The sequence below is a fragment of the Ursus americanus genome, chromosome 1, assembly GCF_024610735.1.
Source record: "Ursus americanus isolate L20-20 chromosome 1, mUrsAme1.1.p, whole genome shotgun sequence".
NCBI classification, from domain to species: Eukaryota; Metazoa; Chordata; class Mammalia; order Carnivora; family Ursidae; genus Ursus; species Ursus americanus.
The window spans coordinates 46,637,712-46,656,136 of NC_142127.1; the positions used below are offsets into that span (position 1 = coordinate 46,637,712).

At 41.9% G+C, this 18,425-nt stretch overlaps 1 protein-coding gene across 5 annotated transcripts in view; it reads right to left on the reverse strand.

Annotated features, from left to right (window-relative positions):
* STK39 (serine/threonine kinase 39) overlaps positions 1-18,425 on the reverse strand; it is a 439,620-nt gene that overhangs the window by 203,823 nt on the left and 217,372 nt on the right. For all 5 annotated transcript variants that reach the window (XM_045780401.2, XM_045780409.2, XM_045780437.2 and 2 more), the window contains 2 exons: positions 4,000-4,108; positions 663-804 (listed from right to left, as the gene is read on the reverse strand). In XM_045780401.2, coding sequence (XP_045636357.1) covers positions 663-804; positions 4,000-4,108 — 251 coding nt within the window. The remainder of the gene's footprint in view (positions 1-662; positions 805-3,999; positions 4,109-18,425) is intronic.

An 18,425-nucleotide genomic window follows, 5' to 3' on the forward strand; every position in this document is an offset into this window, starting at 1 on the left:
ACAAGTTACAAGTTTGATATCCAAGGTAGTATTTTTTTCTAAGTACTGAAACACATGGCAGACATCCCTACATGTATCGGCCACGCAGAGCTCAAGACAGGGGAATTACCACGTCAGCATCACTAATAAAGGTGATTTACTCACAGCTATCCCTAAGGGTCCAAGCAACATGAACCCTCTTGAAACATCAAACACTCATATTCTAGGCTGTTTGGCTATTGAAGGAATGAACATTTCAGGCCACAAAAGAAGATGAAATTAGCTCCCCCTCCTTTCTTCACACCACCATGCCCAAAGTAACGAACATTTTACAGTGTCTGGAACGGTTCTGCCTACACTAGGAAGGCAGAGATGTCATCCTGCTCAACTGAGCCGACTTCAAGAGGAGCATGTTAACTGATTTTTTTAAATGAGTTCTCTCGGTACTTTTTATGTTCTGCTTCTATTTCAGTGAGAGCAGATAAGCCAACCCTGAGGATACTAATATATTTCATCAAAATGTATTCGCTTGCTTCTTTCTTCAGGACTGTTTCCTCATCTATTCGGCCTAGCTTGGAGATACTGTTGCTGCCTCCCTGCAACACGTGTTTCCTTAATACTCCTTACAAGCTAGAGCTAAAGATACAAACGGCTGAACTTCAACATCGGTGCGGAAATCCTACCTGTGAATCTGACCATTTCTGTGTAGATAGTCTAAGCCTTCCAAAACCTCTTTAAGAATTGTTGCTATGATTGCCTCTTCCAGAACTCCATTCTTGTGTTCCCCTCGGTTGACGATGTATTTTATGATATCCAACATTGAACCTAGACAGAAGAAGTGGAAACTTTGTGTAAGCATCTTCGTTACCTTTCTAGGTTGGGCTCCACTATTTAGAAAATGAAGTGGAAATGTCAAAATATGTTTGTTTATTTAACACAATCCCCCCCCCCCAAGGCATACAACTGCATGGCGGCACAGGACCAGAAACCCTACATCCAAGTCTGCGAGAGCACCTTCGGCGTGAGAAGAATTCCGGGTCAGGGACCACAAGCTTGCTCAGGGTCACCTCAGGGTTAGTTCCTTTCTCCTACACATACACAACTGGTTACAGGCTCAAAACAGGGTTCAAAATGTTTGAAGTGAAAAAACAAAGGAGGAAGAGGCCAGAGCCGTGACCTGATGAGAAAGAGAAGCGCAGATCTTTATGAATATCTGGAACACAAGTGGGAGGGAGGAAAAAAAAAGTATGTTGCCACCAGACCCCTGCTTACAACCAGAAGATTCCTTTCTGTGACTCTAGGCAAACTTTATTTTCATTTACTTGATGCATTAAGTGCTGAATTTCATAATGAAATAAATACATAGTACTTTGTTACCATAAACAGATTAGTATCCTTGGCACTGTGAATTCATGTTTCAACACATATTAATTAATATTCCAAACCTCCTGGTCATTTTAAAAGCCATAATTACCTGGGGGTTCAACATTTCTGAAGAGTTAACAAATAGCTTACCTCAGGACCTGAATTTGGCTCCGGGCTCTCTATGATTAACTGGGAGAACTGAGTTTCCCCATCAGCTATTACTACACCAGACGAGCTGCCTGCCCCTCATTAAGAGATTTAATGTGATAAAATATTATAAAAGAAAACAAATGCATATTTCCCCCTCAGAGAAACATCTATTTATTCATTGATTCTTAAACTTATTAATAATCTGGAAAACGAGACTTCCAAAAATGTTTTGTTTTTATCTTACAAGGATATACCGTACAAGCGTGCACGCGTTTCTGGCCTGCTGAAAGAAAAACGAGCAAGAGTCCGCATCTGCCCCGGACTCCCGGACCTGTGGAAACCCGCTTCAAACCTGTTCTTCTTACCTAAAGCCCGGGGAGACTGACTAAATTGGATTCTTTTAAAAAGACAATGACAATTTCTTTCAAGTCCTCAGGCAAGGCAATAGGGAATATTTTCGAGCTTATAAAAGGTTAATTGGGATCAAAATAAAGACAGGAAGTAAAATCCTCAGCTTGAGCTGAGTATTTGGGGCTGCCCAGGGTCCCAGGTAGGCAGAATTTCTCAGTCTCCTCCGAGCTGGGGGAACCCTGCAAGAAGAGGCTCGGTGAGGGACATCTTCCTGCCAAAGGAGGGGCCTCCGCAGAGCCCAGGGGCAGTCCTGACCCTCAAACCCTGCAGTCTGGCTCCAGCAGGCTGTCTTTTTCTTTTTTCCCTTGTTTCTTTCATGTTTAATTAAAAACCAAAGTAGGCACTCAAGGAAACAATGACTAATAGGATTGACAAGACTGGGAACAGAACCGGACTCAGCTCTCCCAGGCTCCCCTCTGAGACCTGCACAAGCAGACCCAAGGCAATTACAGAGCATTTGTCCTCTCGGTTCGGGGCCTCTGCTGGATCCAAGGGTTTCTTTAAAAAAAAAAAAAAATTAAGATGCCCCCCACCCCACCCCGAGTTGGCCTTCCCTGGAACTAGGTCTGCAGATTAAAATGGTAACCACAATACAAATTCTGCAGTGCCAGGTTGGGCTTCATCCAGGCACCACAACATGCTCTGCTCCTAAACCACACTTCATGTCTGCGAAAGGTACAGAAGGAGTGAGAGATGGGGGTATGCTGGGTGTTACAAAGAAAATCACTTGGGCTTTCTAAACTTCAATTTCCGTGTCTGTAAAATGAAGGTGATAATTCTCGTGGCGTCGCGTAGCTTTTAAGTCAACAGGTCCCAGCACCATTTCTTTCCAGCGCTAACAACTACTGTGCAGGTGACCTTGGGCAAGCTGCCTAACTCTCCCGAGCTTTGGGGAACTTTCTGAGAAGCAGGGACGGTGACACCGGCTATTCAAAGACACTGTCCAGATTCGATGAAACGAGAGGTTAGTAAATTGCCTTGAACGGGACCTAGCCAGAGAGTAAGCGTTCAATAAAGGTAATGGTTCTCATTACCATCCTCTATCAAATAGTGATGTTAAAAGATTAAAAGAAAAAACATGGGAATGTGAAAGTGCCTTGTAAGGTAAATTGTCAGTGGCTTTCATAACTTCAGTGACCTGGGGCCAGAGGGAAAGTTCTTCTGCCTTTTCAAATGCAAACATAGGATGAAAACAGTGCCACTGCTGACTAACATAACATAAAAAAAAATTATTTAAAAAATAATAATAATAAATAAATAAATATTTGGTAGAACTTCCCTGGAGGGAAAAAAAAGGAAAAAAGAAAATAGTGCCACTGCTGATCAACACTGCAACCGTTAGCATGAAGCTCTTCTCCATTTCAATTGAAACAATATTCACTGAGCACCCACAGGGTGCCAGCTCAGTGCAGGAGAAGGACAGGAGACCGCGCTCTCCTGGGCAAGTCGGCAATCTAACCTCCATCTGCGCTGTCCGCCACACAGCCATGAGCCAGCTGTGGTTATTTAAATAGAAGCTAATTAAAATTGAAGCGAAATTCAGCGCCTCAGTAACACCAGCCCCGTGTCAAGTATTCAAGGGCCACAAGTGCCTACTAGAAACTAGAGAGCACGGCTCTAGAACATTTCCATTACCACAGAACTCTGAATGAACGGCGCTGGAAGAATTCATTATATTGCGATGTAGGAAGGACTTGAATCATATTAAAAACAAAGAGTTTAAAGAGGAAAGACTGATTAACTCTTCTGATGAGAGTCGGGGTGGCTGCAGAGAGAATGTGACCTGCTCGGACTTCAGCACCTGGAGAGGGAAGGATGGACATCTAGGGCTGAGGAGCCGCAGAGGTGAGGTGTGGGGAAGGTGGGGCGTTGGAGGTACTGAAGGAGCCTCCCCTCCACCTTCTTGGTGTAAAAGGGCACAGGTAGTCTAGGCAGTGAAATCTGGGCTTTATTCTCTAAGTAAATAATAAACAAGCAAAACTTTTAAATACAAAAGGGAGGGGACCAAATTTAAAGTCTTATTCAATATGTTGGCTCACACAAAAGGAAAAAAAAAATCAAAACAAGAACAAGCAAATAACAAAACCTACTTACCTCCACTTAGTAATTTCATGACCAGCCAAAGTTCATCTTTTACCACAAAAGAGGTGTAATAGGTCACTACATTGGGATGGCTGCATTGACTCATGGCTTGAATTTCTTTCTATAAAAAAAACAAAACAAAACATGACATAGTACCATGGGGTCGAAAATCAGGAAACAAAACAGAAGGGAAACCACAACTGAGTACCTGGGCACTTTTGCTACTTAAAAGCATACCTGGGGGGCTGCCTAAACCTTTAGCTCAACGAAGCTCCATGAGAACTAATTCACCCTCATCATTAACGTGCTGCAATTGAAAAAGGCCTCTTCAGGAGCCCAGAGAGCCCTGTGGACCAAGAAACCACAGAGCCACTGTGGACCTGAAGAACGGGGCAGAGAAACTTCAGCCGGGCCCATCACCCAGATGGCCCCTACTCTGCAGCAGAGAGCTCTGGCACTCAGGACTGGGTGCCTCCTACTTGCACTGGAGGCCTCGACAGAGAGAGAAAAGACCAATTGGGTCCTTAAAGGACTGGGTCCCACGGCAAGCCTCAACTCTAGGGGCTTAACTCCTCCCTCATCCAAACCTTGTTTCTGTCTCTTAGGACTGCTGTGATGTTGTAAATGAGCAAATACATATGAATATGCCAGAGCGTAATTTCCCAAAGTCTATTTCATGATAGATAGTCCATAAAGGAAAAAAAAAGGGGGGGGGGGAGGCAGGCAAAGTGATAAGCTTGGGAAATATCATATCTCTCCCTCTAAAAAGGGTCACGGGGAATATCAGTACTGTCAATGGTTCTGAGAAGTCCTGCAGTAGATATATTGGCATAGTTGAATCCATACTAACAATGCAGTTAAGGGGCACCTGGGTGGCACAGTCATTAAGCATCTGCCTTTGGCTCAGGGCGTGATCCCGGCGTTATGGGATCGAGCCCCACATCAGGCTCTTCCGCTGGGAGCCTGCTTCTTCCTCTCCCACTCCCCCTGCTTGTGTTCCCTCTCTCGCTGGCTGTCTCTCTCTATCAAATAAATAAATAAAATCTTTAAAAAAAATGCAGTTAAATAACACTTTGTGTGTCACAGTGTAGGAAACACTACTACTGAAGAGAAATAAACTTTCATACACAGACATAAAACAATGAAGTTCTGAAATCAAACAAATAGGCCACTTCAATAAACCACATTCTCCTACAATACTCAAGTTCCCCTTGGTTTTGATGCGTCATTTTAAGTTATTGCCAGATTTCTCCTATAACGCTACAGTCAAATGCTAACCCTCAAAGTCACCAGACCAGCATAACTGGCTTACAAGGTGCTGTCCGAAAGCCACAAAAAATAACGTAAGTCATCAAAGAAACCTCATTTATGCTATTATGCATTTATGATGAAAGAAAAGTGTATTTATGCATCTTACAAATATTTTCAATAATAACGTGCATGTAGTTAACTTTGAATTCACTTCTAATCTCCTGGCCAGAATATTCCAACGGAGCTGCAATCTTTACATAGCCAGTCCCACCTGATCTTCAAACTGCCAAGACTCTGTATGTCAGGTAACCTGGACAAGATACCATTAAGTATCCAAACACATACATTATGGTTTGTGTATGTGCTACAAGTGCCTTTTACCAAGGATACGTAATATAAGAAAATCACTAATTTTTTCATCTTCGTTATATAGCAACACTTTTCCTTCATCATTTCCCCTCATCCATTTAACTAATTACAGGTTTTCTACATCTGACACTTTTCAAGTCAGCTACTCCTGTCCTTTGAACAAGACCTGAAACCCGAGGTCCAGTTTCCATCTGTTTCTGGTGTTAGGTTTTGATACGACAAGATGCCTCCGAAGGAGAAATGGAACACTGCCCAGACCAGTCCTACCTCGTCACCAGCAGCTGCTCACTGTGGGGATGGATGGCCCACTTGGGGGGCCTGCAGCATTAGGTAGAGGCCTCTCCACACAGATGCCCCCTGTTGCTCAGAGAAAGGAGAATACTGTTTCTTGAAACTACGGGCACTCTACACTCTCACCATTTTACATCTAATGCAAATGAAGGCTTGTCTAGCTTTTAAATCATTCATCAAAATGAACAATAAATAACCAGTGCCCATATGAAAGGAAATTCTTCTGCACGGAAGCAAAATTGGGCCAGAGTCTGGAAAAACACGTTTTCTCGTGCTTTCCATGTAGATGGCCGGTATCACTTCCTACCCAGACTACCAGGTTCTCCAACACTGCAGTGAGCTAACTGTGTGTGTTTGGGGGCGGGGGGCGGGGGGGACGACTTGCGGGCATGAGTGGGAGCATTCGTGTGTGGGGTGGGGGGAGAAAGAGAAAAAGGGGAAAAGGGGGAGATGGATAGAGAGGGAGAGAGAAGAAAAACAACTCTTTTAATTAAACAAGGGAGAAACTCTTTTAAATAACCTGTGGATATAACTTATCAAATTGTAACACTTCAAAATTTTGGGTCTAAGAGGTACCAGCTGGATATTTAAAGGTCCTGGGGATTTAAAAGAAAAAAGGAGGGGACACAGGGGCAGCTGGGTGGCTCAGTTGGTTAAGCGTCTGCCTTCGGCTCAGGTCATGATCTCAGGGCCCTGGAATCAAGCCAGGCTGCGGGTTCCCTGCTCAGTGGGGAGCCTGCTTCTCCCTCTGCCCCTCCCCCCATTCATGTTTGCTCTCTCTCTAATAAATAAAATCTTTTTAAAAAGGGGGGACATAGATACCACCCCTACTAATACACCCCAAGGAGCAACACAGGGCAGATGGAAGGAGTGGGAAATCTCAGCACGAACTTGCATAGGTCTGACCACTCATAACCCACATTGTCCTTCCATGCAGCCTCACTGTCCCTCTTCACTGCTTGGCTAGGGGGTCCATACCCCCACTCCTACACCATCCAATTTCCCGCACAAGCCTTTCCATGCAGTAGAGCCTCTAATGCTTAAAGACATGATGGAACCTGCCTTAGGGAGAAACCCCAGCCACTCTGCCTCGGCGTATGACCTATGCTATCACTGAGCCCCCATGATAAGCAGTATCCCCACAAACAGTGCATAAATGTACTTAAAGAAGAAAGAACAAGGTGTTCTACCTGCCTATCCAACCCTATTTCAGTTTATACATAAGCCTCTTGTTTAGCTGCCTTCTACAGAGATGCAAATTTTTACATTTTTATATTTATATTTCCACTATGGTCTGAATGCTTGTGTCCCCTGCAAAATTCGTAAATTGATGGTATTAGGAAATGGGGCGTTTGAGAGATGACTGAGTCTTGAGGATGGAGCCCTCATGAATGAGATTTGTGCCATTGTGGAAGGGACCCCAAGGAGCAAGCTTGCCCCTTTTGCCACACGAAGAAGCAGGGAAAAGTCCATACCTGGAAGAAGGCCCCAACCTGACCCTACCAGCACCCTGATCTTGGACTTCCAGCCCCTAGAACTGTAAGAAATACATTGCTGTTGTTTATAAGCTACCAAATCTACGGAATTTTTTTTTTTAATTTTATTTATTTATGTGACAGAGAGACAGCCAGCGAGAGAGGGAACACAGCAGGGGAATGGGAGAGGAAGAAGCAGGCTCCCAGCGGGGAAGCCCGATGTGGGACTTGATCTAGGAACACCGGGATCACGCCCTGAGCCGAAGGCAGACACTTAACAACTGCGCTACCCAGGCGGCCCTATGGAATTTTTCTTATAGCAGCCTGAACTCATTAAGATAATCATATATTATTTTTTATATTTTATATTTTGAAAATAAAAATATTTTAGTCAAATGCTCTTTCCACAGAACTACGTTCTCCATTTCTTTTCAAAACAATGATGATAGCTGCTATTTGAATCCTTCCTTACTAATAGTCTATTAGCTAAATTATCCAAGCTTTTCCCAATGCCTTAACTTCACTCACAGGATAGGCAAAAATCCATTTATTCTCAAATATATTCATTTCTTCCTATCTCTAAAAGTGACAAAAGTATTGCCGAAAGATGAATAAATGGGTATGATTAAAAAAAAAAAGATTTATCCAATTCTCCCTACAGAACGAATGGGTTCTAATACTCTATTCCTTAACTAGGACACAATCCATAGATGAGTGATTTGGAGCAACGCTTCTCAAACTTGACTGTATACACAGATCACCTGGGGGCTGTGTGAAAATGCAGATTCTGATTCAGTGGGTCTGGGGTGGCGCCTGAGATTCTGCATCTCCATCAGGCTTCCAAACCATGCTGACCCTTTAGGTCCAAAAACCAGACTCTGCGTGGCAAAGCGGTAGAAGGCAGACAAAAAAAAAAAGTTTCTCCTATAAATATACATTCTCCACTTGGGTGGAGGGTGTGCGAAAGGAAGGATCTCCATCAGCAGCCGTGAAGGTGATGGGGTCACAGCCAGAGGCGGGGAGCTCAGCACAGAGGTACCACCTAACTGCGAGTGACTGAAGAAAGGGGTAGGAAGCAAAGGCAAAAAAAAGAGAGATTATTATTAAAGCGGTTTGAATTTCACAACTACGGAAAGGGGTAAAAAATTCAAAGGGAGAGAAAGACGTGAGGTCAAGTCGGAAGAACGTACAGAACCGTGAAGTCCAGGCAACACATTTGCCAAAACTACAGTCAAGGAACAGAACACAGTCACTCCCTTGGAAGTCTAGTGAAGTAAGACAGACACGTCCTCAAGTGCCAAACCAAGCTAGGACACAAGATTTAATCTTCCCTGTGGACTGAAGAGCTGGATCTGCTCATGCAGCCTCATCGGAAACACATCATAAATGAAATTTCACAGGAGTGGGAAAACGGGCCTAAAATGGGATAGCAAGAAAAAGGCCTTCCCATCTGCTAGAACTCAAGTGGCAGCCACAGCAGCATCCCGCTGCTGGGAGCCAAGTGGGCGGAAGACAGATCGACCAGGGACACCCCCATGCTGCTCCGGGGCCAGCCCAGCCAGATTTGCCCGACTGGGGCATGACACAGGCCTCTCATGCGGGATATTCCAGGTTTGGTGGGGGGACACAAACCGCACAGAGTTTCCTACAGCAGAATACCCTGGAAATAGGATTGCTTGGGAGGGGGGAAAAAAACTACCAAAAAAACAAAAACTGAAAAAATGAAAAAAAAGAAAGTGTGCTTATTTTTGTGGTATTTTCTAATGCTTCTATATGGCCTTTAGTCCCCCTACCACCACCACCAAAAAAAAAAACCCAAAAGAAAAACTTCTCCTATAAATAGAAGAGGACAAACAAGAACTATGATTAACAGGGGTGGGACCCAGCAGAAGCCACTTAAGAAGGGCTCCACTGTAAGACTTGGAAGCTTGGCCAAGCCACCGACCAGCTCCATGACCTGCGCAGGTTATTCCGTGGCCTTGAACCTCGGCCTCCTTTTGTAAAAAGGAGATTATTAATGCCGTCTACATGTGATTTTTGTGAAATAAGTGAAATGGGAGCTAGAAAACCCCGTGCAGAATGGCTAGCGCATAACTCAATGCTAAAAGCCAGGCTCTCCATGTCTCAGTCCCCTCATGGCGGGTGACACGGATCACTCTCTCAAGTGTTCTAAGTGACTGGCTAAGCCTCGAAGGCGAGAGCCGTGGGCAGCAGCTCACCTTCTACAGAAACGTCACCTAAGGCGCCCGTGCATCCTGCTGGCTCTGAGAGCGTCGGTACCATGTGTACCGTTCATTGGGCCATGAACTTGCAGCTGTATTTCTGACTGTACATTGTCTCCACTTGGGCTTTTCCTAAGTATTTCACCCTGTGTTTCATTTAGACCGCCCTGTCATACTTCAGGCATGATGGTATACTGTCAAAACATTTCGGGATAAGGAGTCTAAACATATACTATGCAAAGGGTTCAAAACACAGAGCACAGGGGCACCTGTCTGGCTCGGTCTGTAGAGCTTGCGACTCCTTGATGCCAGGGTCCTAATTTCAGCCCCACACCAGGGGTGTTGAGATTACCTAAAAAAATAAAATCTTTAAAAAAATTAAAATTAAAAAACCACAGAGCATAGAAAAGAGTTTGAAGATAAAAGAATGAGGAAAAGTTGAAGTCTAGTTTCTTTAGTCCCTAAAACCAGGAGATTCACAAAGCACTGAAAGGAAAGAAATTTCATTACAGAAAGGGAACGGTTTAAATGGATTCTGAATTCAAAATATTAAACTATACTTAACCAAATTAGCATATTTTCACAGCTTATGTAAATCCTAAATAGATTCTTCTTTATCTGATATTGGTGGCAAAATATCCGACTCGGCCTTAGTTAGGAATCAAACCTCTCAACTTCCAACATCACGTGCAGTTAAATCTGAGGAGATGCCATTTCTAACTTTATTCCCAAGCAGTGGTTTTCAACCTTGGTGACACATTGAAATCACCTGGGGAGCTTTAAAAAAAATACCGGTGCCTGGATCCTAGCCCCAGAGATGCTGATGTAAATTGGTTTAGGATAACAGGCTGGGAATGAAATTTTTCAAAAGCTCCCAGGTGAGTCTAATGTTCAGCCAAAGCTGAGAACCACTGCTTTCAAGCTAAGCACAGAAATGCATCATTCCTTCAACAAAACGCCGAGAGAAAGGCACATAACCACACTACCACTTAATCTGAAAAGGAAAAAAATATGTGACTTATAAATACTACCAAACGAAACATACATTTCCAAATGCAAGAGATAACCAGATACATCTTTAAAGTGCATGCAACACCCTGCTAGCATTTCAAGAATTCTTTAAATGATGAGGGTAGCCGTGTTAAATAAAAACACTTTTCAGAAAGTCATTCTCCAGCTGGCAACTCCTTAACATCAGCATTATAATGAAGGGTAACATAATCCCTATTCATAAATAGCCTAACACTGTAAGTGGCAGAATTTAAACAAAAACTATAAACCTCAATGATCATCAAATGTCAGCCACGAAATGGAAGAAAAAGATTGACAAAGCTCTTATTAAGAGCAATGGATTTTTTGGCCTGTCATTTTCATGACTGAAAATGTCTTCAGGAGGTATTTTAATTATAAAAAATTATATATCATACATATCATATAAAAAAGTATATATTTTTATATATAAAAATTTCATATCACAGCAAACTCGTGCCTCTTTTGGAACAAGATTATCAAGAGGGAGAAATCTCCTCAAGAAAGAGTAAGTCAAATATTTCGACTTGTACCCCTTACAAACGAATCAACCAATGTTCCTTGCCATTTAGTTATGTAGTTATTTTCCTATGACTTGGTATCTGTGTTTATCCAAGAACAGTCCATTGAAGGCAGGATTAGAAATGGGAAAAGTCTAGATATTTTGAAGATGGGGAAATATTGTTGAAAAATTAGGAGAAGGGGAGCATAAATTCTGCGACAGCCTTAATCAGCGTCCGTAGAGACGTATTTAAAACTAGAGAGAGACGTTGTAAAAGGTAGAGTGTCATGGGAGACGGAGGGCAGGAAAATCTCTCGAAACAGCAGGGCAATCACATGGGTAAACGTCTGTTGGCTGACAGAATACAGCATACATCGCAGGGCCTATGGCTTGGTGGTGGTATCACAAAGCTGGGCACTCCACAAAAACTGTCCCAACGAAATGGAAGACTCTTTCTTGGAAATGTAAGAAGCCACTGCTCTAGCTCTTTTCTTCAAAAGCAACAAGGAGGGGGGAAAGAACGCAAAGAATAAAAATGTGATGCTGAAATACTATAGGAAAACCCAACGGGGAGAAGCCAATTTCTTCCAGAGTTGGCTGCAAAGTTCTTCAGCAAACAGTAATAAGGATGACCCATGGGTCCTGGAAGCTCTCACGTTGGCCCCCCTGGTATCCGAATCAGATTCAGCTATCAATAACTGCTATTTGGTCTTTTAATTGACTACAATTGGGAGTCCTGGAAAAAGTAAAGTTGAAGACTTCACTGAAAACAGAAACAGGAAGACTTTTTCTTGTCAGCCAACTAACATTGCTACAGACCTCCAGGCCAACGTTCAGCACAGCTGAACCCAATGATGAGAATGTGAGGTCAAATGTGTCTTTTTATTTTTTGTGGCACCCCCCTGTCCCACGCCTGGGGGTGGGGGGCGACTACTGTCTGCAGCCTGGGGTTCTGCCAGGGAATAGCCGTCCTGCAGAAGCGGCCAGGGCCCTGCCCGACACGCTCCGACCTTCTCCCCGAGTATGCCACAGTCCTTCTGTTTCCACCCCAGCTAATTAATTGTGGAAATAACCAAACCAAAATAAAGAAGATAAAAGAGGAAAGAACAAAATCATCTGTCTCAACCCAAGCCAACAACATTTTCCAGAAGTCTCTGTGGACGGCAAAAGTGAGGTATAAAAAAATAAACAACATGTAACTAAAGTCAGATTCAATCTCGGAGTGTTTTCCCCATTTTCTCCTACTCTGAAAATGAGTATGTGCTGGGTCTCTTTCTTACTGAGTACATGTAAGTCCAGAAACGTGTCCTTGCAATATTCATTTCTGCTTCCTCTTTGGGAAAAAGGTGAGATGTTAAATATTTTAGCAAGCCATTTCTAACAGAAGTATAAAAACACTTAGAAGTAAATTCAATTAGTACATTTATTATCTGACTTAACTATGACTTTTAAATTTGATGTTCCAAAATGAAAAATGTTGGGGTGCCTGGGTGGCACAGCAGTTAAAGCGTCTGCCTTCGGCTCAGGGCGTGATCCCGGCGTTACGGGATCGAGCCCCACATCAGGCTCCTCCACTATGAGCCTGCTTCTTCCTCTCCCGCTCCCCCTGCTTGTGTTCCCTCTCTGACTGGCTGTCTCTATCTCTGTCAAATAAATAAATAAAATCTTTAAAAAAAAAACAAACAAAAACAAAAACAAAATGAAAAATGTTTTCTGTAACCAAATCATACATATTCTCAGCTAATGTAACTTTAGAGCTGTAAAAATAGTTTTGCATATATAATATTCTCTAATTTCTTATAAAGGTATGTCTTCAAAATCTCTAAAAATTCCCCATTCCTAATCCTGCCTTCAGTTGAACTATACTTTGGTAAACACAAAGACCAACTTGTACAAAAATAATTACAAAAAGTAAGTGGCAAGGGACAAACAGCAGTACAAAACTTAATGTCAGAGACCTGAAATGCTCAAAATAGTACCACATTCAGTTAAGTTGGCTTGTATTTTAATGCTCTACCCTTGGTACAAAAGACTCTATGAGAAAGACTCTATGAGAAACAGCCAAATGCAATTTGTTACCACATATGATGGGGAATGAGCTGGGATATGAATAATTAATTTACTAATTAGAAAATTATTTTGTTCAAAAAGCATGGAAAAATGCTTCCATTTCTATAATTAAGAGAACATACATTATAGCTTCCAGCTTTTTAAGTTGATGTCCTCAAACTGGTAGAATTTTTTTCTGCAATAAACAAGGCTTACAAAACTATCAACACAATTACAGAGATTAGGTAAAAACCATATAAAAAATGTTCTTTAAATTTTTTAAACTTCAATTAAAAAGGGGGGAACCCTGCTAGCTAGAAGAACTATTCAGAGGTCCCCATATAATATAATTTAATTTTAAAAGTTTAAGAGAAGCCTATGTCAAATAACGAAACTATTAGGGGATAACGAAGCTATTCTCTCAAATGACCATTAGGCAAAATAAACACCTAGGGCTGTATTCTCCAAAATAACCTACAAATCATAGCTAATTCATTCCTCCAAACACAAGGAAGGAAAGTAGGAAGAAAGGGGCAGATGACTAGAGAGGGAACAGCAGATCAAGAGAAATAAGAAATAATAAAATAACATTGTAGCAAAAAGCAAAATGAGGGCAGTGGCTTTGTTCTGAGGGAAGTAAGCTCCTGATTTATCTACGAATGCTGTTAGTGAAACACAGCAAAATACCCTTGTAAAGATAGATATGGAAGAGAAGGGCAGATGCCAGATTTTTTCCAGCTGGTGACAGAAAGTCTTTCATCATGTACATGGGAGAGGCAGATGGCACACTTCATACCCAGATCTATGCATTTACACTGGATTGTTATTGTTACACTAGAATACTAGAGTGACTTGATTTTATCCTGAATTACGAAGCATAATTTGCTAGCAATTAGTGTTTCTGTTCAAATGATTATTAAAAGGTATTTCATTAAAATAATTAATTTTTAAATACGCAGAACCATATAACTTTGGTGATGAAAGTAAGTTTTGCCATCAAGTAGAATTCCTTATTCAACAAACGAGGAGACAGAGGCCCAGAGGTGAAACCCATTCCTCTCAGGTCCAGGGTCCACGTGAAGAACACAGGCCCTCCGACCCAGGAAGCCATTTTCCCTTCATCACAAGTTTCAGCAACCATGTGTAGCTCACATTTGTCACCCATCATATGCTAAAATATTGTAATGATCATTACATATTACTTTATAATGGAATCACTTAACTAGACTTTTTTTTCTTTTTTTTTTTTTCCTTGAAGAACCAAGCACTTTGAGTGGCCCCAAAGCCATGGTTTCTCCTACACACATTGCACTCCTGCCCCTAGGAATTGAGTTTTGATGGCAGTGATGTTTGTGAAGGAATGCTACTGAGTTTTCTGTGACTAGGTACCAAAGACGGACTAAAAATATGACAACTCAGGTCTAGAGAAAAAACATTAAGGATATGGTTAAAGTCTAAAAATCATAAAGTCAAGTAAGGTGATGATCCAAAATGTCCATCAATCCCTGGGTAAAAATTTCAAGGAGAGATCCCTGAAGGTCGGAAAAAGTGGGTTTTAGGATAAATAAAGGGAAGGATGACTATGTCACATTTTTGGAAATCGCTGTCACCTGGTGATAGAAATTGAAAGATGACTTCAAAAAAGAGGATTAGTTCTTCACTCGTGAAATGGAATTTTAAGGGAAGTGAGTGGGCCCTCGAGCAGCATCCCTAACCTTTGAGGTTGACCACAAACCAGAGAATTAAGCTCTTTCAAGAAACCTCAAGGCCATCTTCACATAGAATATACTCGCCTGCATGACAGTGGGTCAGACCCATGTAAGCAAGCCTAAAATTCCTATTGAAAAGCAAGAACTCCCTCAGCAGAATGCATGTTAGAGAATCTGTTAAACCATTTCTAGATAAATAGAGGGAAAAGGTGCAGAAAGAATCCGTAGCTCAAAAGGCTCACCAACCCAATATATAAATGGGAAACTCATTTACCAGTCCCCAGGCTCCCCAAAAAACAGCAATCAACTTTGTTTTCCCATCGTCTAGCTCAGTGTCTAGCACCTAGTAAAGTTAAATAATCATGCAGTTAACAAGCTCTGCTCTAAAACTATGTCTCTCAGAGACACAGGCTGTTAAGCCTATTATAGTTATTTACACCATTGTGGGATTAAAAAATGTGGGATTGACAAATTTCAGAAATTATCAGGAATGGTCAGGAATGTCAGGAATACAGAACAGACCAGTAACATCCCTTGACTCCTGGAAAATTAACCACCGAATCATCATACATAGAGAGATTAGATATAGTTAATAGCTAAACTCCAATACATCTACAACAACTTTTTAAAAATGCCTAGAAGAAGAATTAGATTAACTAAATGCTATTCATGCAATGCCAAGAAAAACATTTGTTCTAGGGTTTTCTAATCTGATTACTGTTAAGATGAATTTTTAGCGAGCATATTGCTTTGTCCTCTGATACATACACGCAAAACCCACCCTTCTTATGGGCCTGAGCACAATGTAGAAACTCGTTAAATATTTACCAAATAAATTACTAAATGTATATTAGATCTGGAACCAAACTGTCCTTGAGGAATATTACAGGACTCATTTCAACAGTAAATAAATTTTATTCAAATTACCAATTATTTAGCACCAGCGATTTCATCTAATGTTTCTTTTCCTCCCTTCATTCTCAGAGAAGCCAGTACTTTGCTTCAGAAATCATGACCGCTTGAATCTTTCTTCAGCCAAACCTGAAATAAACTCCGTACGACCACAGACTCTGACAGCCTCTGCCACACGAAGAAGCCGAGTCCGGGGACAGTCGTCCAGAACTGCTCTCGGGCCGTCCCATCGGACCTAGGAGCGTAAATCCTACCTTACTTGGGGGGGTTGAAGCGAGGGGGTAGGGACCCCGCAGAGAGGAGGAAGTGGAAGGTGATACAGTTTCAGCAGGAGAGGCAGACGTTCCAACAGCCAGCAAATAGTCGGTAGCTGCGACTTCTCCGGCATGACACTCTCACTGGATAAGGACTCCAGCGGCCATTGTTTCTCACAAGAACAAGGGCCTCCAGTGAACACATGGCACAGTTTGTGAAAAGATGCGGAGCACTGACCTGTACACAGCGCGCGCACGCGCACACGCACGCGCACGCGCGCACACGGACCTAAAGGATTATTAGGATACCGGATGTCCAAACACTGCCAAAATGTGAACCCAGCAAGATAATAAAAGTGCGAGCAACAGCAGTATTAGAAATTGAAAGGATTATAGCAACTTTGCTCCACACAATCTCATGTGCCAATAGCTGGCCCACAAAAGCCTGGCAACATTAGGCAGCCCATACTGTAAATTCCATTTCTTTCTGTTTGCAAAGGACAAACATCCTAAAGAACCATTCCCCCTCCCATCTCTTGAACTAGCAAGACATCAAAAGGTCAAAGGTTCAAGGTTAAGGAAAGATCAAAGCAAGAAATCAATATACCTTTTAAATGAAAAATAATTATACATATATACTATACTCTGTTAACACAACATAGGTATTAAGGGGAGGGGCGGAGAATGAAAGAAATAAACTAACTGCTAATAATCAACTTCATAAATCCTAAAACCTTAGATTAACGAGCCAAGCACAGAGCCATAAAACCCAGGTCCTTACATGTGCAGCTCTGCCTAAATTATGAGTTATCTCCAAATGACACTGTTATGGTCCCTGGTCCCAGGGAAACAGAGGAAATGGTTCCCCCCACCCCCACTGCCTCCACCAGGACCTTCATTAACTCTCATGCCGGCAGCCAACTGCTGACCAACAGCCTGCAGAGGGAGACCATGGAGGCCTGGGGCAACTTAGGGCTTGTAGAGACCAGGGACCACAGCGTCGGTCCAGAAGGCTGCTTCCAGAATTGCTAGACACAAATGTGCACAGGCCTCACAGAGACTCTATATAAATATTCTGCTGCTGGCAACAGGATGGCCATGGGATCTCCAACAGAGTGCCACGATCAAATACAACCACCACAGGCAAATTCGTGAGTGGTTATTTCCAAACAGGGCATACGTTTAAATGTACATGCCAATTAAAAAAAAAAAATACATTGCATCAAAAACTGGAGATGTACTGTATGGTGACTAATATAACAAAATAAAAATTATAAAAAAAAATTAGTATATACTCAGTATAGCTGTAGAATTTCAGGACTCCTAAAGGGATCTGAGAGATTTTCCAATCCAACTCTCTTTTTAAACAGTGCAGTGCTGTTAGGTGACCTGACCAAAGGTAGAAAACAAGTTGGTGGCAGAAGTAGGACCCGACTCTCCCCACAGTTTAGTGCTTTTTCTACTTGGGGAAAGTTGACCTTCAAAACTGGTCAGATGACAAAGGCACAATTTTATTGGTCACTGTGATCATAAGCAACAGATGATAAAGCAATCATTTCAGTAAGAGCAACACACAGCGGAAATTCTGAAGAAGGTAAAAGCCTTAAGTGTATACAAACTTTGTGGGGTTTGGGTTTGTTTTTTGTTGTGTGGTTTTGTTTTGTTTTTTTTTTTTGAAATTAACATTAAATTGTGGAAGCCCTTACTTTAATCTGAGTTTTAGCTGGCAATGTGTTGCTTCAATCCCAGCGAAATCTATGCCCTCTGTAGCCTCATTTAAAATGTGAGGCCAAACAGATCTGGAAAAGTACAGCTTTATCCTTCTACTTAATTTATACTATGGTGTGCTGTAATTAAGCCTGAAATAAAAGCTATATTCTGAGTAAAGACAAAAAGCTCTTGTTAATGACATTCCATTCCCAATGTAGAAAACAACAAAAGGCTTCTTCATTTGGAGCCAAATGTCATTATACTTTGTAGCTTGCGTGGAGCTATCGGACTAATATTTGTACTGGGATTAGGGTTGGGATAACCAATCAGTTAACTCCTCCACTGCAGTTTCCTATTATCCTCAAATAAATGGCCAAAAGGAAAAAAAAAGAATTGGCAGGCAGAACGACAACTATATTTATGAGATTAAACTCTCAAACCTTTCACAGTTTGCCGGGCAACTAATAACCATTTGCCAAGCTGTTCATTTAATAATGAGTCAGTTAAGCCAAAAGCAAATGTTCCTTCAACCAACCAATGCTACTATAGTTATATCCACAGTCAAAGCTCCAATTATTTATGTAATGTACATACTTCATTTAGAATCAGAAGTACAAGCTGCCATGTTCAAAAAACAAATTCCCCTTATGAGCCAAATGCAAGCT